The sequence below is a fragment of the Rutilus rutilus genome (genome assembly GCF_951802725.1).
Source record: "Rutilus rutilus genome assembly, chromosome: 16".
Lineage (NCBI taxonomy): Eukaryota > Metazoa > Chordata > Actinopteri > Cypriniformes > Leuciscidae > Rutilus > Rutilus rutilus.
The window spans coordinates 29,423,494-29,444,430 of NC_140224.1; the positions used below are offsets into that span (position 1 = coordinate 29,423,494).

Sequence of the window (20,937 nt, forward strand, 5' to 3'; positions counted from 1 at the left end):
CACTCTTTTCTCTCTAGCTGTCGACTGGTAATGAGGTTTTTCCAATGCTCCATTGTTGTTCATTAAGAGCCTTGAACTTGTTAAAAATCACAGAAAAGACACTGTTTACTTTTTGTCAGGACTCTGTGACTTTCTTTGTTTTCTTAAAGGAAAAGTCTACCCAAAAATGATTATTCTCTCATCAATAACTCCATCAATAACTCAATAAGCCGTCCCAGATGTATATGACTTGCTTTCTTCAGATGAACACACACACAAAAAAAAAAATTCTGTGAGTCCATATAATGGGTGTAATTAAAATGTTTGGGGTCATTAAGATTTTTTTTTTTAGTTGTTGATTTTTTATTTTATTTTTTTTTTCAGCAAGGGCACATTCATATTTCCACAAAAACATTGAGCAGCACAACTGTTTTCAACATTGATAATAATAATAATAAATGTTTCTTGAGCAACAAAAACATTAGAATGATTTCTGAAGGGTCATGTGACACTGAAGACTGGAGTAATGATACTAAATATTCAGCTTTATCATCGCAGGAATAAAATACATTTTAAAATATATTCAAATAGAAATCAGTTATTTTTAAATAGTTATAATATTTCACAATATTACTGTATTTTTGATCAAATAAAAAATTTCTTTTTTATTTCTTTTCTTATAATGTTAGTAAAGCGTATTTTTGTGCTGTAAACACAAAAATATATCCACCCTCTATCCGACTCTTCGAAATGAATGTCCCTCTGTTATGGAAATTATACACTAGCAGTCATTTCTGTCATTTATTCTGTGCGGTTACATAGACCAGCGGTGACTCATCTCACTGTTATACGGCTTACCAATCAGAATGAGAGGAAGGTGGCAAAAAACATTCTAGACTGACAAAAAGTTCACGAAGTCAACAGTTGCACAAACATTGCCTAAAAACGACAATAACACAAGGACACAGACAGACAGACAGTGCCATCCACACAGTAGTTTGATGAGCTCAACTCTAAATATACAGCACAGAGAGCCAATGACCCCCAGCAGCTGTGAGCGGCCCGAGAAGACATGAGCTTTAAAAGGAAGAGAATGCATTGTGACCCTGAGAGAGATGCAGCTGCCTGGCTTATCACTCAACCCTTGTGACAGATAAGGTTAAATGCTGAAAGAGCGGCGCTACCACTGGCCCACAAATGCCAAAAAGCACAATGTTCTGGCCTCGCGACTGTTAAAGCGGCAGAGCAACAAATCACGCCATGGGTCGAATCACAGCTTCACTAATCATTCAGTATGCTTGCCTGGTGGTTTCCCTACCAAGATGTCGAAAAACATCATTTATAATGTTTGCGGTATTCGATTGATTGTGGAAACTAGTGGAAACGGTTCAAACCAACTTGGTTTTTGAAAATAGTATGTCAATGTAAGAATACAAATTATTGTTGATTGTTCATAGTCCCACATGTCAGGTTTGTTTTGTTTGACTTTTAAAGCAGAAATCATGTAGAAACCAATTGGAACATGAATTTGGATTGGACTAAAAAACAAACAAGCGAGCACCTTCGTGTACATCCTGTACCTATTCCAAGTCATATTGGCTGTTAAATATGGTAGGTATTTGTGTTTCTATGACACTTTGACCCCTTTGTTAGGTTAAAATTTGTTCCATGTGACTTGTGTCAGTGCAGGAATAGGGTGGAGCACAGTTAAGGCTTCCCCGTGGCAAATGGTACATTCCAAAACCGCATTTGGTCTCTAGATGTTCCCCTTTCAATAAAAGGGGATTAAACATTCCTCGCATTCTTGCCAGGGTTTACAAAGTCCCTTTGATTGAATTATACAATTATGTTACCATGCTGCAGTTTACGTCGAGCTCTGCCAAAACCTCCATATGGGAGAACCATTAGCTGAGGGGATGATGGTCTGTGTTTTGTAACCTTGAGGATGTGACTATGGCTACCTCTGCCTCTAGTTTTCAAAGGTCTTTTTTAACCAAGTTAAGTAGTTTTATAATGACTAAAATATCAGAGCTATGCGCATTACGAATGAATGCGTGTGCGCAGTGATAAAGCACACATCATTCAGTCACGGCGAGACTGCAACACAAATGATTTCAGATCCGTTTCAGCTTTTCAGCTCTGGGATCCTCATACCAGATGTGTAAAATGCAGATGTTTTCCACTGAAAGAATTCTCTTGTTTTGCTTACCTTTTGATGTCTCTTCACAGTTCAATTTTGTGGGAAGAATCCTGGGGCCCCGGGGCCTGACAGCCAAACAATTGGAGGCGGAGACGGGCTGCAAGATCATGGTGCGAGGCAAAGGCTCCATGAGAGACAAGAAGAAGGTGAGATGTTTTTTTCCTTTGCATTTTACAATTTTTTACTTTTCGTCTTTTATTTCTATATCTTTTTCTCTTTTCCTTCCCTTCTTACTATTTCTTTATTTTGTTGCACTGTAAAAATGACATGTTTTTTCATTACTTTAACTCATCAAAATAAGTTGAGCAATTTTCAACATTTTTGTAAGTTATACAAGATTAAATGATTATAAATAAGTCAGTTTAATTTAAGTTAAATGACTCTTTCTTTCTTTCTTTCTTTCTTTGATGATGGACGAGCTTGTGAGCCATTTTTACTGCATGTTTTATAGAGACGAAGACCATATACTATCTTTGCGACAGCGCATAACTAATAAATACCAAATGGAAGGAGACAAAATCCAGGCACTTCCATTTTAATGGAATTCCTGACGGAGTCTGCATGGCCTTCCCAACTGTAGAACTGAGGCAGACGATCTGCCTGCCTCCAAGGCTGCCTGACACAGAGGAAAAATGACTCGCATTAAAATGAAAATGAGTGCTATTAGATAAAGGAGAATGCTCTGTTTTTCAAGCTCAAAGAATACGGTTTCACTTCCTTGAAATGTCTCGTCCTACAACCATTTAGTCCCAAGTTTTTAGGTAAGAGGAAGTATGGGCATGTTGCAAATAACTATCAAAATCAAGAAAAGACCAAATAAACAAGAACAGAACAAATAATGCTTCAAAATGTTGTAATGCTTTAATGGCATTGCATTGGTGCTTTTCTAAAGTGCTTTATGTCATCCTGTTTGATTTCAATGTGGTATACAGACACTAACAACTACCGTTTTGAGTTCAGGCCTGTTTCCCACTCCCACACACCAAGCCTGTAGTAGTGATCCACAGATGGATCATAAATGTTTCCTTTTTACATAATAGAAATCACTTGTTTTATCAGTTTGAGATTTTTGAGGATACACCATCTGTGTTTATTCCTCACAGTGCATCTTCTACTGCCTACACAGGCATGCACATAAAACATTAAGAGCAAACACTGTAAAATATTGGGTTAGACGCATTGATGAGATTCAGATTGATGGCGAATTAATGGAACACAATGAGCTGAGCTGAGATGCCTTAGGCAAAGTGCCATTCTCTCACTGTATTGCACAATCTATGTCTATCACACCAGAGATGCTTATAAAGGCTGTTTCGTACTGTGGGTCAAGACGGAAAAACAGACTGGTGGCTCAGCATTCTTTGCCAGACTGTAGTGTTGCACATCTAGGAAGCGCAGAACAGACAATTGAAATGGAAAGTTTAAACCTCAGCTGTTTCCTCAAGTTTGACATAATTGTTTTCTGACAGCAGTGCAAAAAGCTGTTGTCATAATAGCATGTCAAAATTAAATCTGTGAAGTTTTTGAGTATTGTGCTAGAATGAATGTGAGATTATGAAACCATCAAGCCCTCTGGTGTTCTGCAAACTTATTTTCTGTAACACTGAAACTACTCTGACAGCAGAGCGAAACTTGTGCATAAATCTTGTGAAAAATTATGGCAATCAAAGGAAGCGAGAAAAATAAGAAAAGTTACAGCCAGGGGCAAACAAGTCATGCGTCAAATGGAGATGCCATCTGCATCTGTTCTCTTTCTCTAAATTAGATTTACTGTCACATTTCCTGGAATAAACAAATAATAGAGTTAGGGTTTTTGGCTGTGAAAGGTGTTCGTAATTAAAGCATGAATTTATCCAAATATTAAAATGTTGTTGGTTATTTACTCACCTTCATGTCATTCCAAACCTGTATGACTTTCTTTTTTCTGTGGAACACAAAAGGATAAGCTTATCCTGGTTGTTCTTTTCTTCTTCAATGAAAGTGGATGGGTACCAGGAACTGTCAGGTTCCAAAACAAGCAAAAAATGCTTCAAGCCGTTTGATTATCTTTATGTGAGGAACATCTTATGGTTTCATTTTATGGAAAAGAGCAACTTGGATATCCTTTCATATTCCACAGAAGAAAGTCACACTGATTTTGAAGTAAATGATGGCAGATTTATATTTTTGTCAATTATTACTATAGCAAACTGCTACGTTTATAATATCACATGACGTGACGGAATAGCCTGTTTAGGCTGTACGCTGTAATTCGGATCATGCAAAAGCAAAATAAAGATTCTAAGTTTGAGGGAGGTTTGCGTACAAATGAAAATGGAAAATAGACCAAATGCACCATTAGGTGCACAATCCTTCTATGAAAGCTTGCTAAAATCGTGTTGATGTGAACTTTCTGTAATTTACAGCTTGTGTTGGATTGGCCTTTTACATTCACTGTTGATCTATAGCTGTTATTAACTTTTTCATTCTTTGCTGTGTTGTGCACAAAAATGCAGACCCACCAGAAGTAGGCCAGAAGACCTCTATGCATTGTGCTGCTGCTTAGACTTTTTCAGAGTCAAAATTACAGTTATTATTAGCACATAACCAGCTGTGCTCAAGACTGCAGCCTTATCTGATGCACATATTTGATCATCTAATTACTCTATATTTTGAGGAGGTGGCAGCCACTTATTAACAAATATAACACCACCAACTGTGATCTGAGGCTGGCGTCCCCCGGTCAAGGATGAGGCCGGGCCGTCTATGTCTTTGTTACTCTCATTCAAACTTTTCCCTTGAGGCCATGGCGATGTCTGTGATTGCTTGAAGTGGGAACCTCAGAAGGCAGCGAGCGAGTTCACAGTAATGGATTGTTCTGTAGGCCTGAGCTGTGTTGTAAACATAAGCCCCGCTGTGATGAAAAACCCAGCTGGAGACAATGCATTCAATAAGGCTCAACGCCCCATTTCTATGGCAACAGGATTGTCACTGCTGTTGCCGTTCTGAACCCTGAGATTAACCGACAGTCACTTGTCTCCAAGTTAACTGTTGCTAAGTGTCTGTTGATGTTTTAGGTTATGTCCATGTTTAGCTGTACAGTTGGAATAAGAGTCTGGAAAAGTTTCCATGGAAACTGTGGCACTGCGTATTCAAAGGAAGCGGTCTGTGCGTTCATAGGCAGTTGATCCAAAGTCTTACAAATGTCCCTGGAAAATACTTTCGAAAAATGTCTTGTTGGAAATGTGGCCTGGCCGGTTGTGTATGTTCTCCGACACATCTACCAGTAGTTCTTATGTGGGCGAATCAAGTCATTTGCCAATCTCACCCTACCCCTTTCTATCTGTCTATTTGTCTGTCTATCTTTCTGTCCGAAGAATTGACTCCCTTGCAATTTAAAGGGTTAGTTCACCTTCAAAAAATGTTTTGCTGATAATTTACTCACCCCGATGTCATCCAAGATATCCATGTCTTTCTTTCTTAAGTCGAAAAGAAATTAAGGTTTTTGAGGAAAACATTCCAGGATTTTCCTACACAGAATGGACTTCAATGGCAACCAACTATTCCAATGTTCAAAGAAGGTTTAAATGTCCGTCTCAATGCAGCTTCAAAGTCTCTACACGATCCCAGTCGAGAAATAAGGGTCTTATCTAGCGAAACGATCGGTCATTTTCTAAAAAAATTTTAATATATATATACTTTTTAACCACAAATGCCCGTCTTGTACCATCTCTGAGATGCGCCACGCATTGCGTCATCACGTTGTAAAGGTCACGCGCCACGTCATCTATCTAAGTTACTTGTCTGTGTACTCCGGTTAAAAAAGGTAGGGAAGGGCGAAAAAGACGGGCATTTGTGGTTAAAAAGTGTATATATATATATATATATATATATATATATATATAAAAATTATTTGATTTTGATTTTGATTTTTTTTTTTTTTTAACATTTCGCTAGATAAGACCCTTATTTCTTGACTGGGATCGTGTAGAGACTTTGAAGCTGCATTGAGATGGATTTAATTTTGCTTGCATTTAAATTCGAATTGCATTTCTGCATCCTGTTTGACACATCAATTCAAATTCGGGAATTTATAAAAAAAATAAAAAAACTCTTTAATTCAGCTTTGAATAGTGCACACAGCCCCGGTTCTCAAACGGTTCTTCTGTTTTCATTTGAACAGGAAGAGCAAAACAGAGGAAAACCCAACTGGGAACACCTGAACGAAGACCTGCATGTCCTCATCACTGTGGAAGACTCTCAGAACCGTGCCGAGATCAAACTCAAGAGAGCCGTCGAGGAGGTCAAGAAACTGCTTGTCCCTGCGGTGAGTGATTTGTCCCTTTGATCTCCTGATCTTGTGTGTATTTATTGAGAAGAGGCTTTAAAAAAATGTGTAGAGTGGAAAAATCACATCGATTTGCAAACAAGACTCATGGAAAAGCTGCTTGGGCGCTGATACATATATTTACTCTGAGGAGAACACTATTAATCGAAAGAGCTGAGCTCAGCAGGTTTTCTGTTTCCCTGCTAGTTGCTCTGCATCCTCAGACTGGTAAATGTGAGCAGGGAGCAGAAACAGAGGAGTTGCTTTCCTCCATGAGAATAAATTTGGAGCCAATGAGCACACATGACTCCAGATGTGCAAAGGTGAGCACCGTGTGCAGTTTTTAATAGGCTTAATTACCTTTGCTTATAAATTAATGAGGAGCTCAGGACTGAAGGGTCAAGACTCAAAAGATCCCCACAGGGGAACAACAGAAGTCTCAGCATTGCCCTGGGACGCAGAGCTGAATGCCAATTAACCTTTGGGTCTAAAGGAAGTGACAGCAGGTTAGGAGGAAGTGCCATTAGAAGCCTGGTGAGATTTGAGAGAAATGTTCTTTTTCTGTAGTGTTTTTCACAAGGTTTTTTCTTTTTTTCATGGCTGAGGTCAGACATTGAAATATAGCAATATTCTTGCATCAGAGTTATCTAATCTTAGCTGGATACATTGAAATGTCAAGAAGAGCAATTTACTTTTTAATTATTTTTTTTAGGACTTTAAACTAAAATGTAATATTAAAGTAAAAAAAAGATTGAAATCAAAATTGGTCATATTTGCTTTAATGCTATTTCCATGTCCTCTGAAACGATTTTGCTTTGTCGCTTAACATCAAAATGCCTTCTTAACTTGAACTATTTTTCTTAGTTTTTTATCCATCAAGTAGAGACATAATCCAGTCAATGACTGATATTATTCTTGTTCAGTACCTGTAAAATGGGTTGCATGTTTTTTTTTCTCAGTTATTGTTCCATTTCACTCAAAAATATGTAACATTACAGACATATTGTTTGTGTTGGTATTGTTAAAATGGAAATTTATTATAGAAAATGATTTTGATCAGATCATTTAAACAATGATTAAAACAGAAAAAAAAATGCTAATTCAGATATTAATAAATACTGTTATAGTTTTTAAAGGGACTGTGTGTAGGAATTTCTCCCATCTAGTGGTGAAATTGTATTTTGCATTCAAACGAATAATGCTCTCCAGCGCCTCACTTTTTCAAATGCGCGTTGCATCTACGGTAGCCGTTATGTACCAAAAAGCTATGACAGGATGTGTTATAATAGCACTTCGAGTTTTTCTTCGGGTGAACAGGTTTGTTATTTAAAACAAACTGAAACTTGAAACAACGAAAAAAAGAATGTTACAGTATGAATTACTGACTGTGAAAAACATTAACTATGGTAATTAGTAGTAATGCCTTCTTTACTCGTTATATTTTTTGAAGTACGTGCATTGTTAGATATCATCATCATCATCATCAGAGCCTTCTCTAACGTTACTTTACTCAATAGCTGCTATTCATCAAAGAGCCTGTTTAACTTTGAACTATAAATGTTCTACTGTCTATATAATAAAGTACACAACCAAGCAATGAAAAAAAAGCTTGTAGTTAAGACCGTAACATTGACTTACCTGTCGAGAAGAAAGCAGGCAACTTCAGGGTCTCTTTTGAAAGCTTTCTCCTGCATTAGCTATCCTGACATTAACCCTTGTTTTTTGTAATCTCCGGTCACGTTTCCTTTTACGGTCTATTTTGGACTTTTTCGACGACGAGGACTCATCCTGTGACTCAGCATATGTATGAATGAACGGTGTATAAATAACCGTGCAGTGCATCCTTTTAAACTTGCCGCGGCAGTGACAAGCGCCTCTCACTGCTCTGCTCCTCCGCTTCTGCTGGCTTCAGTCACGTGACGCTGGCTCTGAACGGAAACGCGTTGTGGAGACGCGTTGGCCTAGTACTTTTTGTCCCTCTCTGCTATTATAGTTTTTCAAGATGGCGGAACTACATGGAAGCCTCCGTGGACCTACCCGTCCCATGTATATAAAGATAATAAATTCTTCGTTTACGAGGATTAGTCTGATCATTGGCATAGGTATTTGTTCACCATTGAGGGCATATTTATTAATAAAAATATTGATTTTAGATAATAAAATACCTAAAAAGCTACACATAGTCCCTTTAACTAATAATAAAATAATACTGTTGCAAATGTTGTTTTGTTAACTTTAAAGTGAAATACAGAAAAAGCATTTCTCGAGTCTGTGGTATTTCTTGTGAAAAGCAGCTATTTAATGTAGAAAGCAGAATAGAATTAGAGAATGGAATTCAGGAATATTGTGTAATTGTGGATTGTAATCCCTCCTCTGCTGTCAAAGAGAGAGGGTTTCTGGACTCCCTGTGGTGCTACTATGGAAACCCTCTTGGGATGCACTGATCCTTGATTGACAGTTGTGCCCTTTCTCTGCAATGGAATCCTGAATGGGGAATAAGCTCTTTATAAAGTTTAGCACTGTTTACTCCAGGAAGCTCTCGTCTTAAAGGTAAACCCACTGCGTTTGTGTTTGTCTTCATCAAACCATCCTGGGGAAGTGTTCAGCTTTTTTTTTTTTTTTTTTTTTGGCACTGCCTACTCATTTTAAAGCTGTGAGAAATTTGTAGAAGTTGCTTTTTGTAATAAAATAGTGTTCAAAGATAATGTTTTGATATTTATTTTGAATTCAGTTTGATCTGTTTTAGGCAAGTCAGTGTTATGCACTTCTTCACCATTTTCATATTTCAAAAATGTTGAATGTTTCACTGCCCCAGTGTAGAAAAAAAAAGTGATTGTGGCGTTTGTTTTCCAGCTCAGGGCCCAAAACATATGGAAGACATATTTTCCCCTCAGAGACTAGAGTCTCTAGTCTTTCTGTCTCACTTGGGAGAAAAAATTGTCTCTGCAATTATATATCAAGATATAAAAGGATCCCCATAGGAACAAATCATTGTCTAAGCAAATTCATCCCATTTGTTTCTTTCCTGAATTGAATGGTGACTAAACTAAAGCTTTGGCATCCAGTATATATTTTTTCAATGTATTTTTTTTATAACCTAAATATATGGATCAGTGTCCAGATGTTTCATTAACACTTCATGCTAGTATTGTGTATTTACCATGGTAATTGTATTTCGTAACCCGAAATACCACTTTATTTTACTTTCTGCTATTTTCTATATTTTTGATAACTGTGGTGGCTCATACTAACTTACTATTGTATAATGAAAAACTATAGTATGAATGAGGGATATAAATAGTTTATCTTGTGTTAGTTATATTCTTACAATTTATGTGTATGTTAAGTAAAGTGGGATGGTAGGCCTACTTGTGTGTGTGCCATTTTTGAGAAATAAATTAGCTTGGTTCAAATCCCTAAAAATGTGGGTTGTGGCTTCATGACCATGGGAAGGTGTAGGTCCCATGACCAACTCAGTTGAGAACCACTGATTTATAGTACATAGAGTTTTTAAATGTCTTTTCATAACAGGTTTGAGCTTGACTTGTGCTAGCTCTTCCACCATTTTCTGCTAAAAGCTAATGGAAGAGAAGTTAATTTCACGAGAATAATTCAGATTTTTCAGCAATTTTTGTTGAATTCAGCATTTCCTTCATCAAAAGATTATAATTGTTATATATGTATTTTCACTAACATACAGTCATACAGTGGTTGATATTCACTAGCTTCAGTCAATTGGCTGGCAGATCTCAGCAAAGCAAGCAGAGAGAAGGGTGGTACACACACACACACACGCACATTCTCACACTGATCCCACTTTGAAAAGCTCCGCTTTTCTTTCGCTTCTCTGCTTGCTGACATAGTTCATATTATTCTGTGGACTGTCTGCCATGCCCCTCCCTGGCCAGCTCTGAACTCAGACTTTACTGTCTGAGAGCTTGACGAAAAGTCAGTTGCTGATCTTTTCTCTTATTTAGGCTTGGATTTTTATACAGTTGCTGTCAGTAGATCAGTGCATTTATGGCTGTTTATTTATGTCATGCACAGATAAATGATTAGGTGGAAAACAAGTGTTGTAGACAACAGAATATTGTCCACAATAATAAGGCCTCATAACTTTTCCAGGCGTTCATGATATTACAAGATTAATGTAAATTTTTGTATAACTAGAAAAAAATATAAAATACATAATTTAAAATGAATGTACATTTATATTAAAAAAAATTATAAATATTTATATATAATAATAATTGATTGTGTGTGTATGTATATGAGTGATATATATATATATATTCTTTCTATTCATCAAAGAATCCTGAGAAATAAAATGTATGACGGTTTCCACAGAAATCTGAACTGTTTTCAACACTGATAATAATCATAAATGTTTCTAGGCTTTTCCAGGTCTAGAAACACATCATTTAAAAGTTTTTAAAAACTGTGGGAATCCTGGTTGTTCTTCTTAAAAAAACAATTTTTTTAAAATAATTTTGTCTTATTTTAATAATTGTAAGTCATCTTGTTGCCCCTAAACCGTTTGGAGGTTTGCTGAGGCCCCCTGACTGAGAACCAGTGGTTTATATGAACCGCTTCATCATTAATTGACAAAAAAGTGTCCACTTCAGGGGAAGTGAACTATGCAGAGTGGGAAACAGCTTGTAGGATGAGCCACGGAAAACGGGAATGCAGAGAGGCGTTGGTCGCAGTATTCGCTGCTGAGAGTAATGCTATCTGTTTTTTTAACCTCTTGCTCTTTGGGGCTGGCTTGTTTTAACAGTGGCTGAGTAAATCATCCGCTAGCTGTTAGCAAGTGTGAAACATTAGCTTACCCACGCCACTGCACTGCCTACTTCTCAAACATTCTAGTAAACAAAAAGTGTAGTCATGTAGAATCCAGCTTTTTTTAAGTAAGCTAAACAATGTAAAATTATTCTAAACAACTTTTCTCATGTGTATGTGCAGGCTGAAGGTGAAGACAGCTTGAAAAAAATGCAGCTGATGGAGCTGGCCATACTCAACGGCACATACAGAGACGCCAACATCAAGTCACGTAAGAATGACATCAAACATCGACCTGTTTATCTGTCCAGATTCTCCTCCCCTCTAATATTCATCCCTCTATATTAAACTAATTTCGCCTCTATTGGGCTCTTTAGCTTTGTTTACAAGATATTGGAGCACCATATTGATATTCCTCAAACATTCTGATTAGGGTTTTGTTATAAACTAATCTTTTCTTGCAATGAATTCAACTCGAGCCACTTAGCGTACATCTTACACTGAGTCTTTTTGTACATCATTTCAGTTTTAGATATGCTGTCTATTTTGGGGTTTTGTGAACTTGATTAAAAAGAAAGTTTGAATATCGACTTGGAATAATAATGACCTAAACCAGAGATGGGCAGCTTCGGTCCTGGAGGACCACTGTCCTGCTCCAACCCTAATCAAACACACCTGAACAAGATAATCAATACCTGTGTCCCAATTCAATGGCTTCATCCTTCGAAGTCAGCGAAGGTCGGAACGAGCACTGTTAAATGGGACCGTCGAGGCTACGGAAGATTGTTCTTGTCTCCAAGCAGCTGACAGCTGCTGTTGTTGTTGATGGGTGGCAGTAACATTTGTACTGGACTTTTTTTGAAAGTTATATTAAACTGTCTGAAAACAAAACAGGGTTCACAAACTATGTAAATATGTTCACCATGGTCTCAAATATCTAATGATACAAACATTGAATCATTAGATATTTGAGTAAGCTGAAACCCAATACTTATGTTTAGAAGTGTAACTCGTCAATTTCAGTCAAAAATATTTCGGCAAAATCATGCTGGTAGGCAAGGCTGCGAAAGATCTGCTTTATCCTTCATTGCACGGGAAACAAAGGACGCATTTGAAGGAGCCTTTGAATTGGGACTGCCTTTGTCGCGCCACCGAGACACAATCAGCCTTCGAAAGATGCAGGTTATGTCTTCGGGAATGCTAGAAAGCTGGCAGGTGAGTTTTTATAAGGGTTGGAGCTAAATTCTGCTGTACAGTGGCCCTCCAGGGCCAAAGTTGCCCGTCTCAATTTTTTTGTTGCCATGTGGATGAATTAATACGCAAACAGGCAGCTGGTTTGCTTTTTGAAATGTAAAACAAGGTAGATTGATTAGCACCTGAGTTTCTTTTCCCCTCACATCTTTGTGTATTTGCTCTTGTGCATCTTGTTCTGTTTAGCAGCTTTAGCCTTCTCCCTGGCCGCCACAGCACAAGCTCCCCGCATTATCACCGGCCCCTCCCCGGGGATGCCCACTGGGGCACTGCGTACCCCTGCACCCAACGCACCCACCCTCATGCCCCTCATCCGACAGATCCAGACCTCTGCCCTCATGCCCACGGGCACGCCGCACCACCTCTTACCCCAGACCCCCGAGTCAGGCATCATCTATGCACCCTACGATTACCCCTACACCCTAGCCCCTGCCTCCATTCTTGAATATCCTATTGACTCCAGTGGTGTTTTAGGTAAGAGATTTGATAATTTGTTTGTCTTTAAAGGTGTTTTGTACAGATTATGTGATTACCATGACTTGGAGTTATGACTGGTATGATATACCCAAAATGCATGGTATTTGTCAACAGTTGCTATACTGTTCATCTGTCTGTAGCAGTTTATATTCATAATAATATTAATAATAATAATAAGGTAACACTTTATATAATACTTTGAAACATTTTAAATTACTAATGTAATTAATGTCCAATAAAGGCTGGATTAAAGCACTTAATTAAGGACATTTTCCGATTTTCCATGACGTAATCTAAAGTGTGAAATATTCATGGTTTATAAGTTGTTAACAAAGCATTATCTAACTCTTTACATATGAGCTAATTAAACAATAACACTTTTTTAATTACAGTGACAATGAATGAAGGACACTCCCTATTTGTATACAGTCTATTAATGTATTAACTGCAGTTTATTAACTATAAACTAGTAGTTTGCAAATTATATTATTGCTTTGTTACTCCAATAATTATACATTTTATGTTAATACATTGTTTTATTTTATTAAACAATAAAATACTTTTTTTTAAATTTATTTAAAGGAGCTGTATGTAAGAAATGTATTTCAATTAATCATAAAATGGCCCTGATATGTCACTAGACATTAAGAAATCATGTTCATTTCAAATACTTATATCACTGACAACAGTAGTCCGGCCAGGATATTGTCATTTAAAAGTGAAGTTGCAGCCCTCAACTGATGTTGATGTTGTCATGTTGTGTTTTGGCCTAATGCGCCACCCTCCACCTATCTACCAATCACGAAGTCAGTAGTGTTTCGGCATCCGGGTTGCCAGCTCAGCTCTAGTTTCCACAGCTGCAGCTACAAACGTTCCTGCTGGATCCTGCCAGACTATCTGGCAACCTCGAGTCAGGGGGGAGGGGGAGGGGATACACCGCTCTACAGTAATTTGAAAGTGGTTGCAGTACCATTTTTGGCCACAATCTTACATACGGCTCCTTTAAGTATTTTTATATTTGTTTTATTATATACATTTGATTCTATTTTAAAAAGATACATTTTATTTTATTTCATATTATATTCTGTATGTCCAACCCTGTTTGGAGTACACAGTTTGTCCTCATTTGCTCAGAGATCCAGTAGACTAACTCCAGCGTTCTGTCTTGTCCTTGTAGGTATGGCTTTCCCGACAAAAGGCTAGTAATGCTCAGGGGTTTTACACAGTCTTCAGCCCATACGAGTGTTAAAAATGCTTTGCTTTACAGCTGCCTTGGAACAAAAGAGCAAACGAAGAAACTGATTTTTATAAGAAACAAAAGACTAAAGATCATTACTACTCATGTTTACACTGGTCTTAACTGTTTTGTTGACTTATTCATAGATTAAAAAAATTGATATTTTCAGATAAATACTGATAATTAAGCCTTATTACATTCCTCTGTTGGAAAATAATCTATATTTGTTTAGCTTGTAATATTTTTCCTGCAACTGTATCTTAGATATTTAGAGAGTGATCAGTATTATTGCTAATATAACGTGCTTGTGAAAAAAACATTCTCCATGAAAGCCTGTAGTGAATTAATTTTATCTGAAGCATCTTGTGAATTGAGAGGAATACAAGGGCTCTATAGTTTAAATTAGTCAGAGCATTAAGCAGAATTTGTGTTTTGATGGAAATACATCAGATTTACTGGGAAATTGAGAAGGGGAACAACATATGATGTGATTTCACAATGGAGAAAAGGTCACTTGTGGCTTGTAATTTGGACTTCCAAGCCTTGTTTGTGAAACAATTTTGAGTGAAATGTTGTTTTAATGTATTTTGATGAATAATCTGTTAATTCTTGTTTTGTTGGCAATGTTGCGCTCTGAGCAGGTGCAGTGACTACTAAAGTACGAAGGCAGGATATGCGCGTCCATCCTTACCAAAGGGTAGTGACCGCAGAACGAGGTTAGTTTAGCTCCAGTGTTCAAACTGTGCTCTGTGTGTGTGTGTGTGTGTGTGTACTTTGTCGTCTTCAGTATGCTGATTACACTGTCTTTTTCATTGCATCTCACTCAATACAAAGAGATGAACTGTTTTTAGCAACTTCTAACCTGCCAAACAAAGGCATCATTTGAGATTTCAGTGTTGCTGTTATTGGGTAAAGTACATGCCAGTCATACTGTGCAGGGTTTTTATACTCACTAAACCTGCCAACCTAGAAATGCATTGAAACTGAAGGTGTTATCATCTTACTCGTTATTATATGTTGAGCATGTTCTTGGGGTCACTGAAGCAAAGGTTAAAAAAATAGAATACTGGAGCAAAAAAAATGATAACTGATTTACAATAGGTCAAAACATCCTTATGGCTTATGAAAACATTCCAAACTCAGAGATTTCAGCTCTGTTCCAAAATCTAGTGAGCTACCTTCAAAAAGAGCATCCTAACCACCATGGAACACTGTTAATGTACAATTTGGAACACTACTTAGGCAACATGTAACATAAATTGCATTCCGCACAGGAGACTCGACTTGCAATTGATTTCAATAGATTCAGAGTTTGCAGTTAGCATGTTGCTAAGTTAACAGTGTGATACTTTAAGGATATATAGATACACATAGGGGGGGGTTGATGTGTGAACCGTTTTAGCAGGGTCTCAGAGAATGCTCCCTTATGACATTTATTTGTTTGTTTATTTGTTTAATTTTGCAAAATGGTCATTTGTGGTATCTTACCTATAGTCCACACATGCAAAGTTGGTTGATAACATAACTGCAATAAAGAAATAGCCTATAGTTAACAATTACTTGTTTACATAGGATATATTATGTATTTTATATTATTTAAGCATCTGGAACCTTATCAGTTTGACAGAATTTTCTACTTCAAAATGCCATGGGAAGTCAAACTAACTTTACATTTTCTTACATTGAAATGATTTATTTCCTATTCCTTAACAGTTCATCAGGCTCTTAATGATTACAACTATGTCATCTCTTGGAATATCTGAAGGCCAGGTTTTTCCTGTCCGTCATCATTAGAACAGAACACATTTTACACATGGGGAAAAACTGCTTGTTTGGTCAGTAATTCAAGAACGTCCATACTTTAAACTTGTACTTGCCCTAATGAAAATGTATCGTATAGATCTTGTAATTGTTTAACTATAGCATTTGTTACGATAAGGCTAGAATTACATGTGAGACCATTGATGGCTCCTCAATGTTGACTTTTTTTATTATTTGTATTATAGCAACTCAAAAAAACAAAAAAAAAACAGTGATAAATTCTAGTATGGGTGGTCATGAGTAGTTTAAAAACTTTGTTTTCTCCTGTTTCTTTTTAGTTTATGTAGCTGTTTTAGATCATGTTTGACTTTCTCCATAGCGTTTTAAAGTTGTTAATTCTCAAAATAATACAAATGGATCGCACATTTTATCATCGGCGTCGCGACAGGAGCAGCTCGTGTAACGCGTGCACAGTATTAGGTGATTTGCGCGCCACAAACGTAGAATTAAATAAACTGGGGTTTAAATTTTGTGCTGATAATTTGTCCATTCAGTTCAGATGGGAACTTAGCGCGTATAAAAGCTTCAAACTAACAAACTACGCTCCTGCATAGAACACAAATACTTGATAGAGTTTTTTTTATTTATTTTTTTATCAATACTTGTCAGTAATTAAGTGAATGCAACGTCACAATGCATTCTGGGATTGCCTTTTCCGTGAAGGATACATACCATTCCGCCTTAGGCTAAAATGAGGTAAAACGAGGCTATCTTTAGTCCTCACATTGCGAATGGCCTTAAAGTCAGAATGGAATCAATGAGCATATTACTTAACTCATAACAACTGCCTCTGTAGGCAGCTCACCAGGTTTTGGAACAGACTATTGGTATGATCTGATAACTTCAGCACTTGCATGCATTGTATATTGAGACAAACATGACCTGGAGTTTAGTTGTGGACGCATGTAGATGAAAAACTAGTGTGATAGTGTTAGAACCACTTTTGGGTTCACAGAACCTACATGGAGCAAAACTGACTGTCCACTGCACTCCTTACACTGATGACGTTGTGATGGCCTTCGGGCTCATAGTCGATGAAGGGTAATGGAGCTCACCTGTTTGTTTGCTTCGGTTTATTCTTCATTTGTCATTCCTTTAATATTCTTTCATAGTTTTAGTGTATTTGAAGATCATTTTATGCCGCCTGAATACAGTGTCCCATTTATATCTACTTTCCAATCCTGATCCTTTGAAACAGTTTTTGGCAGCTTACAAAGAGTTTTTCTGAATAATGGAACAACTTTAAAACAAGATTTAGGTTTTGGAGGAAGATCTAAGATTTTTTTTTTTTTTAAGTTTCACATAATGAAACATAATCTTATTTATCATAGTTCAACCTGGCCAGACAAGCATGAATAATGTTTAGAAGATAGGTGAAATTTTACCCAGTTTATGATCCAGATGTATACTTAATCATATTAATTGAGAAACTTCAAACTACTGAATATTATTTCAGGCTTGTTATAAGCTGTATCTAATTACAGTATTTCTTCTGTAAAGATACTTTGATTCCTGCAAAATCTGTTTTGTTTTTTTTCTTCTCATATTGCAATTTTCTAATGCATTCTTGAGAATCTTTCGTCAACTTATTATACTTTTATTTATACCTTTTACTGCAGTTTTTATGTATAGATCAGTTGATCGTTGTATTTTAAGTTAAAAGTAATCATTTCTGGCCCGGGTCACTGAGCATATTCATGATTAAAAAATCTTTCAAATGCCTTAAATGGAATAAACTGGATCTAAGGGAATTACAGCGCACCGGCTTTTAAAGATTGCTGTAATTGAAACTGAATTAAACAACTCATATTACAAACATGTGAATGTGCCAAAACTGTACATATAACTATGACTCCTGAAAAAAAAAAAACTTTAAATGTGAGAATCTACTGATCAATATAAGTGAATTTCACTCCCATAAGACTTTAACATGTCATAATTTAATAGACCAATACAACTGACCAGTTTAATGCATAACAATTGTGAAATTGCACAAAAAGTCAAATCTACCTTGTCTGGCTTACTGTCCACAGCCACAGAAAGATCTCTGATCATTTGTAAAAGATTCCTGCATTGGATGAAATATTCCTAGCACCTGGCTTGGACAGTGTCACATGAGATCGACTAGACAGTTATGAAGGTTAGGACTTGTTTGAGAGCGCAAGTCATCATAATGCACCACTCGTTTTTTAAAATAGTTGCTCGGTGCGTTATAAAGGTGCTTATGATCCCTTAAACTCTCCATTCAAGAAATTCCTCATCATAAAAATATGGCACAAGTATTTTGCACTGAAGATTTTAAATCACCAGCTCCTAGTCTGCGCTACTCAGACAGAGCAAAGTGAAACAAGAAACGCAAAAAACCTCATGAGATGTTAGGTTGTTTATCAAAGCAGGACGGTTACACACTGTGCCTGCCTGTTAGCACAAGAACAACAGACGAACTGGCGAAATATTCCATTTTTGGTTTGTTTGTTTCTTTGTTGTTTTGCAGTAAGCTTCTTTTTGAATTTTGTCAAATGTATGGAAAAGCAGTTATCGTGTGTGATCTTTTAAAGATGAGTTTATGAAAGCAATATGTTTAACTATAAAGCAAGAACATTTATGAAATTCTATTGTATTTGTAAATGAATAGGGAATTTATAAACATGTAAGCTTGGAGAACAATGCCATGTTATTTTTCCATAAGGGGTACATTTTGTTTTTTAGGATGTCGTACCTGTGACAGTCTTGAAACACTGTCTTGTAAGAGTTTTATCAGCTTGCGAAACAAGTAGACTGTGTTCATTGTGTTTGTAGTGTTGTTTTAGCCCTAAATTTCAGCCGATGTGCTTTAGTATCATTCTGTTTGATTAGCATTCTGTAAATAGTCCAATTTTAAAGGCAATAAAATTTGAGTTAAAAAAACCACCAAACTTTTTGTGCTGTCTAGAAATCTTTTGATTAGCCTGTCACTCTCTGATTTTACTTCTCTCGTCACATCTCTGTAACTACTCATGAATCCATATCATTATCACTAGCAGCTTTGTGGCTTTTGTACTGAAGCAGCACTCTAATGCTTAATAGCAGTCAGAGGATCCTTGCATCTCTTAATCCAGGATTGAGGTCGGTTTTTCCAAACACCCGTCCCAAACTCTGTTGACTGCTACTAACTATTAAGTGCTGTTAGTTTAATTCGTAATGACTCTGTAATTGATTTTGCCTTTTTGCTTCTTTAACCATTTTCACCTGGGAGATGGGTTCTGGAGTTAAATCATGAGGCTTTCATGATTTTGCCGTGTTAATGTAGACTTTTGAGCAGTTTTCTCTTACAGTAGCTGTAATTAGTAATGTCATATTGTCATCCAACCGTCACTAGCTGAAACTAATCTCCTTCTCTATCTTTTTTCTTTTGTGTTCTTTTTATGTCCTTTTATTTGATTTATTTTTCGTTTCCCCTCTGTCTGTCCATTTTTTTTTTCTCTAACAACCCAGCCGCCACCGGCAACTAACCAATGACCCTCTGAACTCTTCACCCAATGATGACCTGACCATTGCCTGCCTGCTGACCAGTTCTCTGGCTCTCGTCCTTCGCTTCTATGTTTTGGCAGCCTGCTGGTGAGCCCAGAAGCAGCTTTAATTCGCTTAACACAGCCGAGAAGCCGTGATGGCCCCACGCCACCACCCGCAGAACCGAATCACTCCCCTTCTCAAACTGAGGACCTCCTTGGTCAGGTGACCTGGGCTTCCCAGCCTGCACTGAAGTGTCATAAAGCAATAACACTGTCTGGGCGACACCTAAAATCCTAATGTTAGCCTTTCACATACACACATCTTTATTTGTTTCTAAAAATAAATAATTGAGCATAATGTTTAACACTCTAAGTTTGTGCACTGCAGTTCTCATACCATCCTGAATAGTTAAAAGAAAAACCCTGCAGTTTACTTTAAAACTGACTTAGAGGTCCAAATGTCCATAAGGGATGTAAAAGCCATGCTTGCCTACCAGCGTTTTCTTCAGAGAGCTGCCGAAAAGCATTCAGTGACATGAGGAAGTGTGTACAAACACAACATCGATTAATATCTTTTTGATACGAGGGTGCTGCAGAGGAAATGATTATATATTTTTCACAGGTGATCCTTTTTTGTATTAAAAAAACAAACAGTATTGTCTAAATGTGATGAACAAACAATGCTTATTTCCTTATGACAAATATTTAGAGACCAAAACGGTGTCTTTTTTAAATAAAAACAAACAAACAAGTGCCTTATTTTACACTATCATCAATTACGAACAAGTATGAATGTCCATCAATGTGTTATATGCCAACATATCAGGTATTTCTGTTCAATTCCTCTTTATCGTGATCATGAAAACAAGAGGTGTACAGAACAATGTTGCAGGCGTTACATGTGCGTTTAATATTTTTCTTTACAAGTAATGATTAATAGAGTTTTACCCTGTCCACTACATTAGGTACTCGCAATTTGATTGTTTGTGAAAATATACGTGTATGTTCATAGAGCCATCACTACATCTGTTATACAGCAATGAAGCACATCAATATGAAACTTCTAAACTATTACTTCGATTCTGTATTTTTCTCTCAAGGAGCATTTTTTTTCATTTCAGCAGGTTGAAATTGATAAAGGTTTGGGGTTGATTAGTACAGAACTCATTTTATTCCTTTTGAAGAATTGAAGTGTACTAGAAGTTGTGTGCAGACATGTCACATTTCCTTCCTATGCAAATGATTTTCAGTTTTATTAAAATTACCGAATAAATGTCCTTCAGTTGGTCTTCCAGTACCATTTCAGAAACTAAAAGCCTATTAACAAATTATGATTACATTTTGTTATTTGGTTATCATAACTGGATTTTGAGAAGATACATCTCCTTTTTTTTTT

The 20,937-nt window shown here is 36.8% G+C and overlaps 1 protein-coding gene across 6 annotated transcripts in view; it reads left to right on the forward strand.

Annotated features, from left to right (window-relative positions):
• Positions 1 to 20,937, forward strand: part of qki2 (QKI, KH domain containing, RNA binding 2) — a 38,073-nt gene extending 17,136 nt beyond the window's left edge. The window contains exons 3-8 of one of the 6 annotated variants that reach the window (XM_084434917.1): positions 2,209 to 2,325; positions 6,342 to 6,485; positions 11,448 to 11,535; positions 12,702 to 12,989; positions 14,871 to 14,945; positions 19,525 to 20,937. In XM_084434917.1, coding sequence (XP_084291043.1) covers positions 2,209 to 2,325; positions 6,342 to 6,485; positions 11,448 to 11,535; positions 12,702 to 12,989; positions 14,871 to 14,945; positions 19,525 to 19,541 — 729 coding nt within the window. In that variant the 3' untranslated portion in view covers positions 19,542 to 20,937. Of the gene's footprint in view, positions 1 to 2,208; positions 2,326 to 6,341; positions 6,486 to 11,447; positions 11,536 to 12,701; positions 12,990 to 14,169; positions 15,303 to 19,524 lie in introns of those variants that run through there. The other 5 variants (XM_084434918.1, XM_084434919.1, XM_084434920.1 and 2 more) reach the window with 5 other exon arrangements.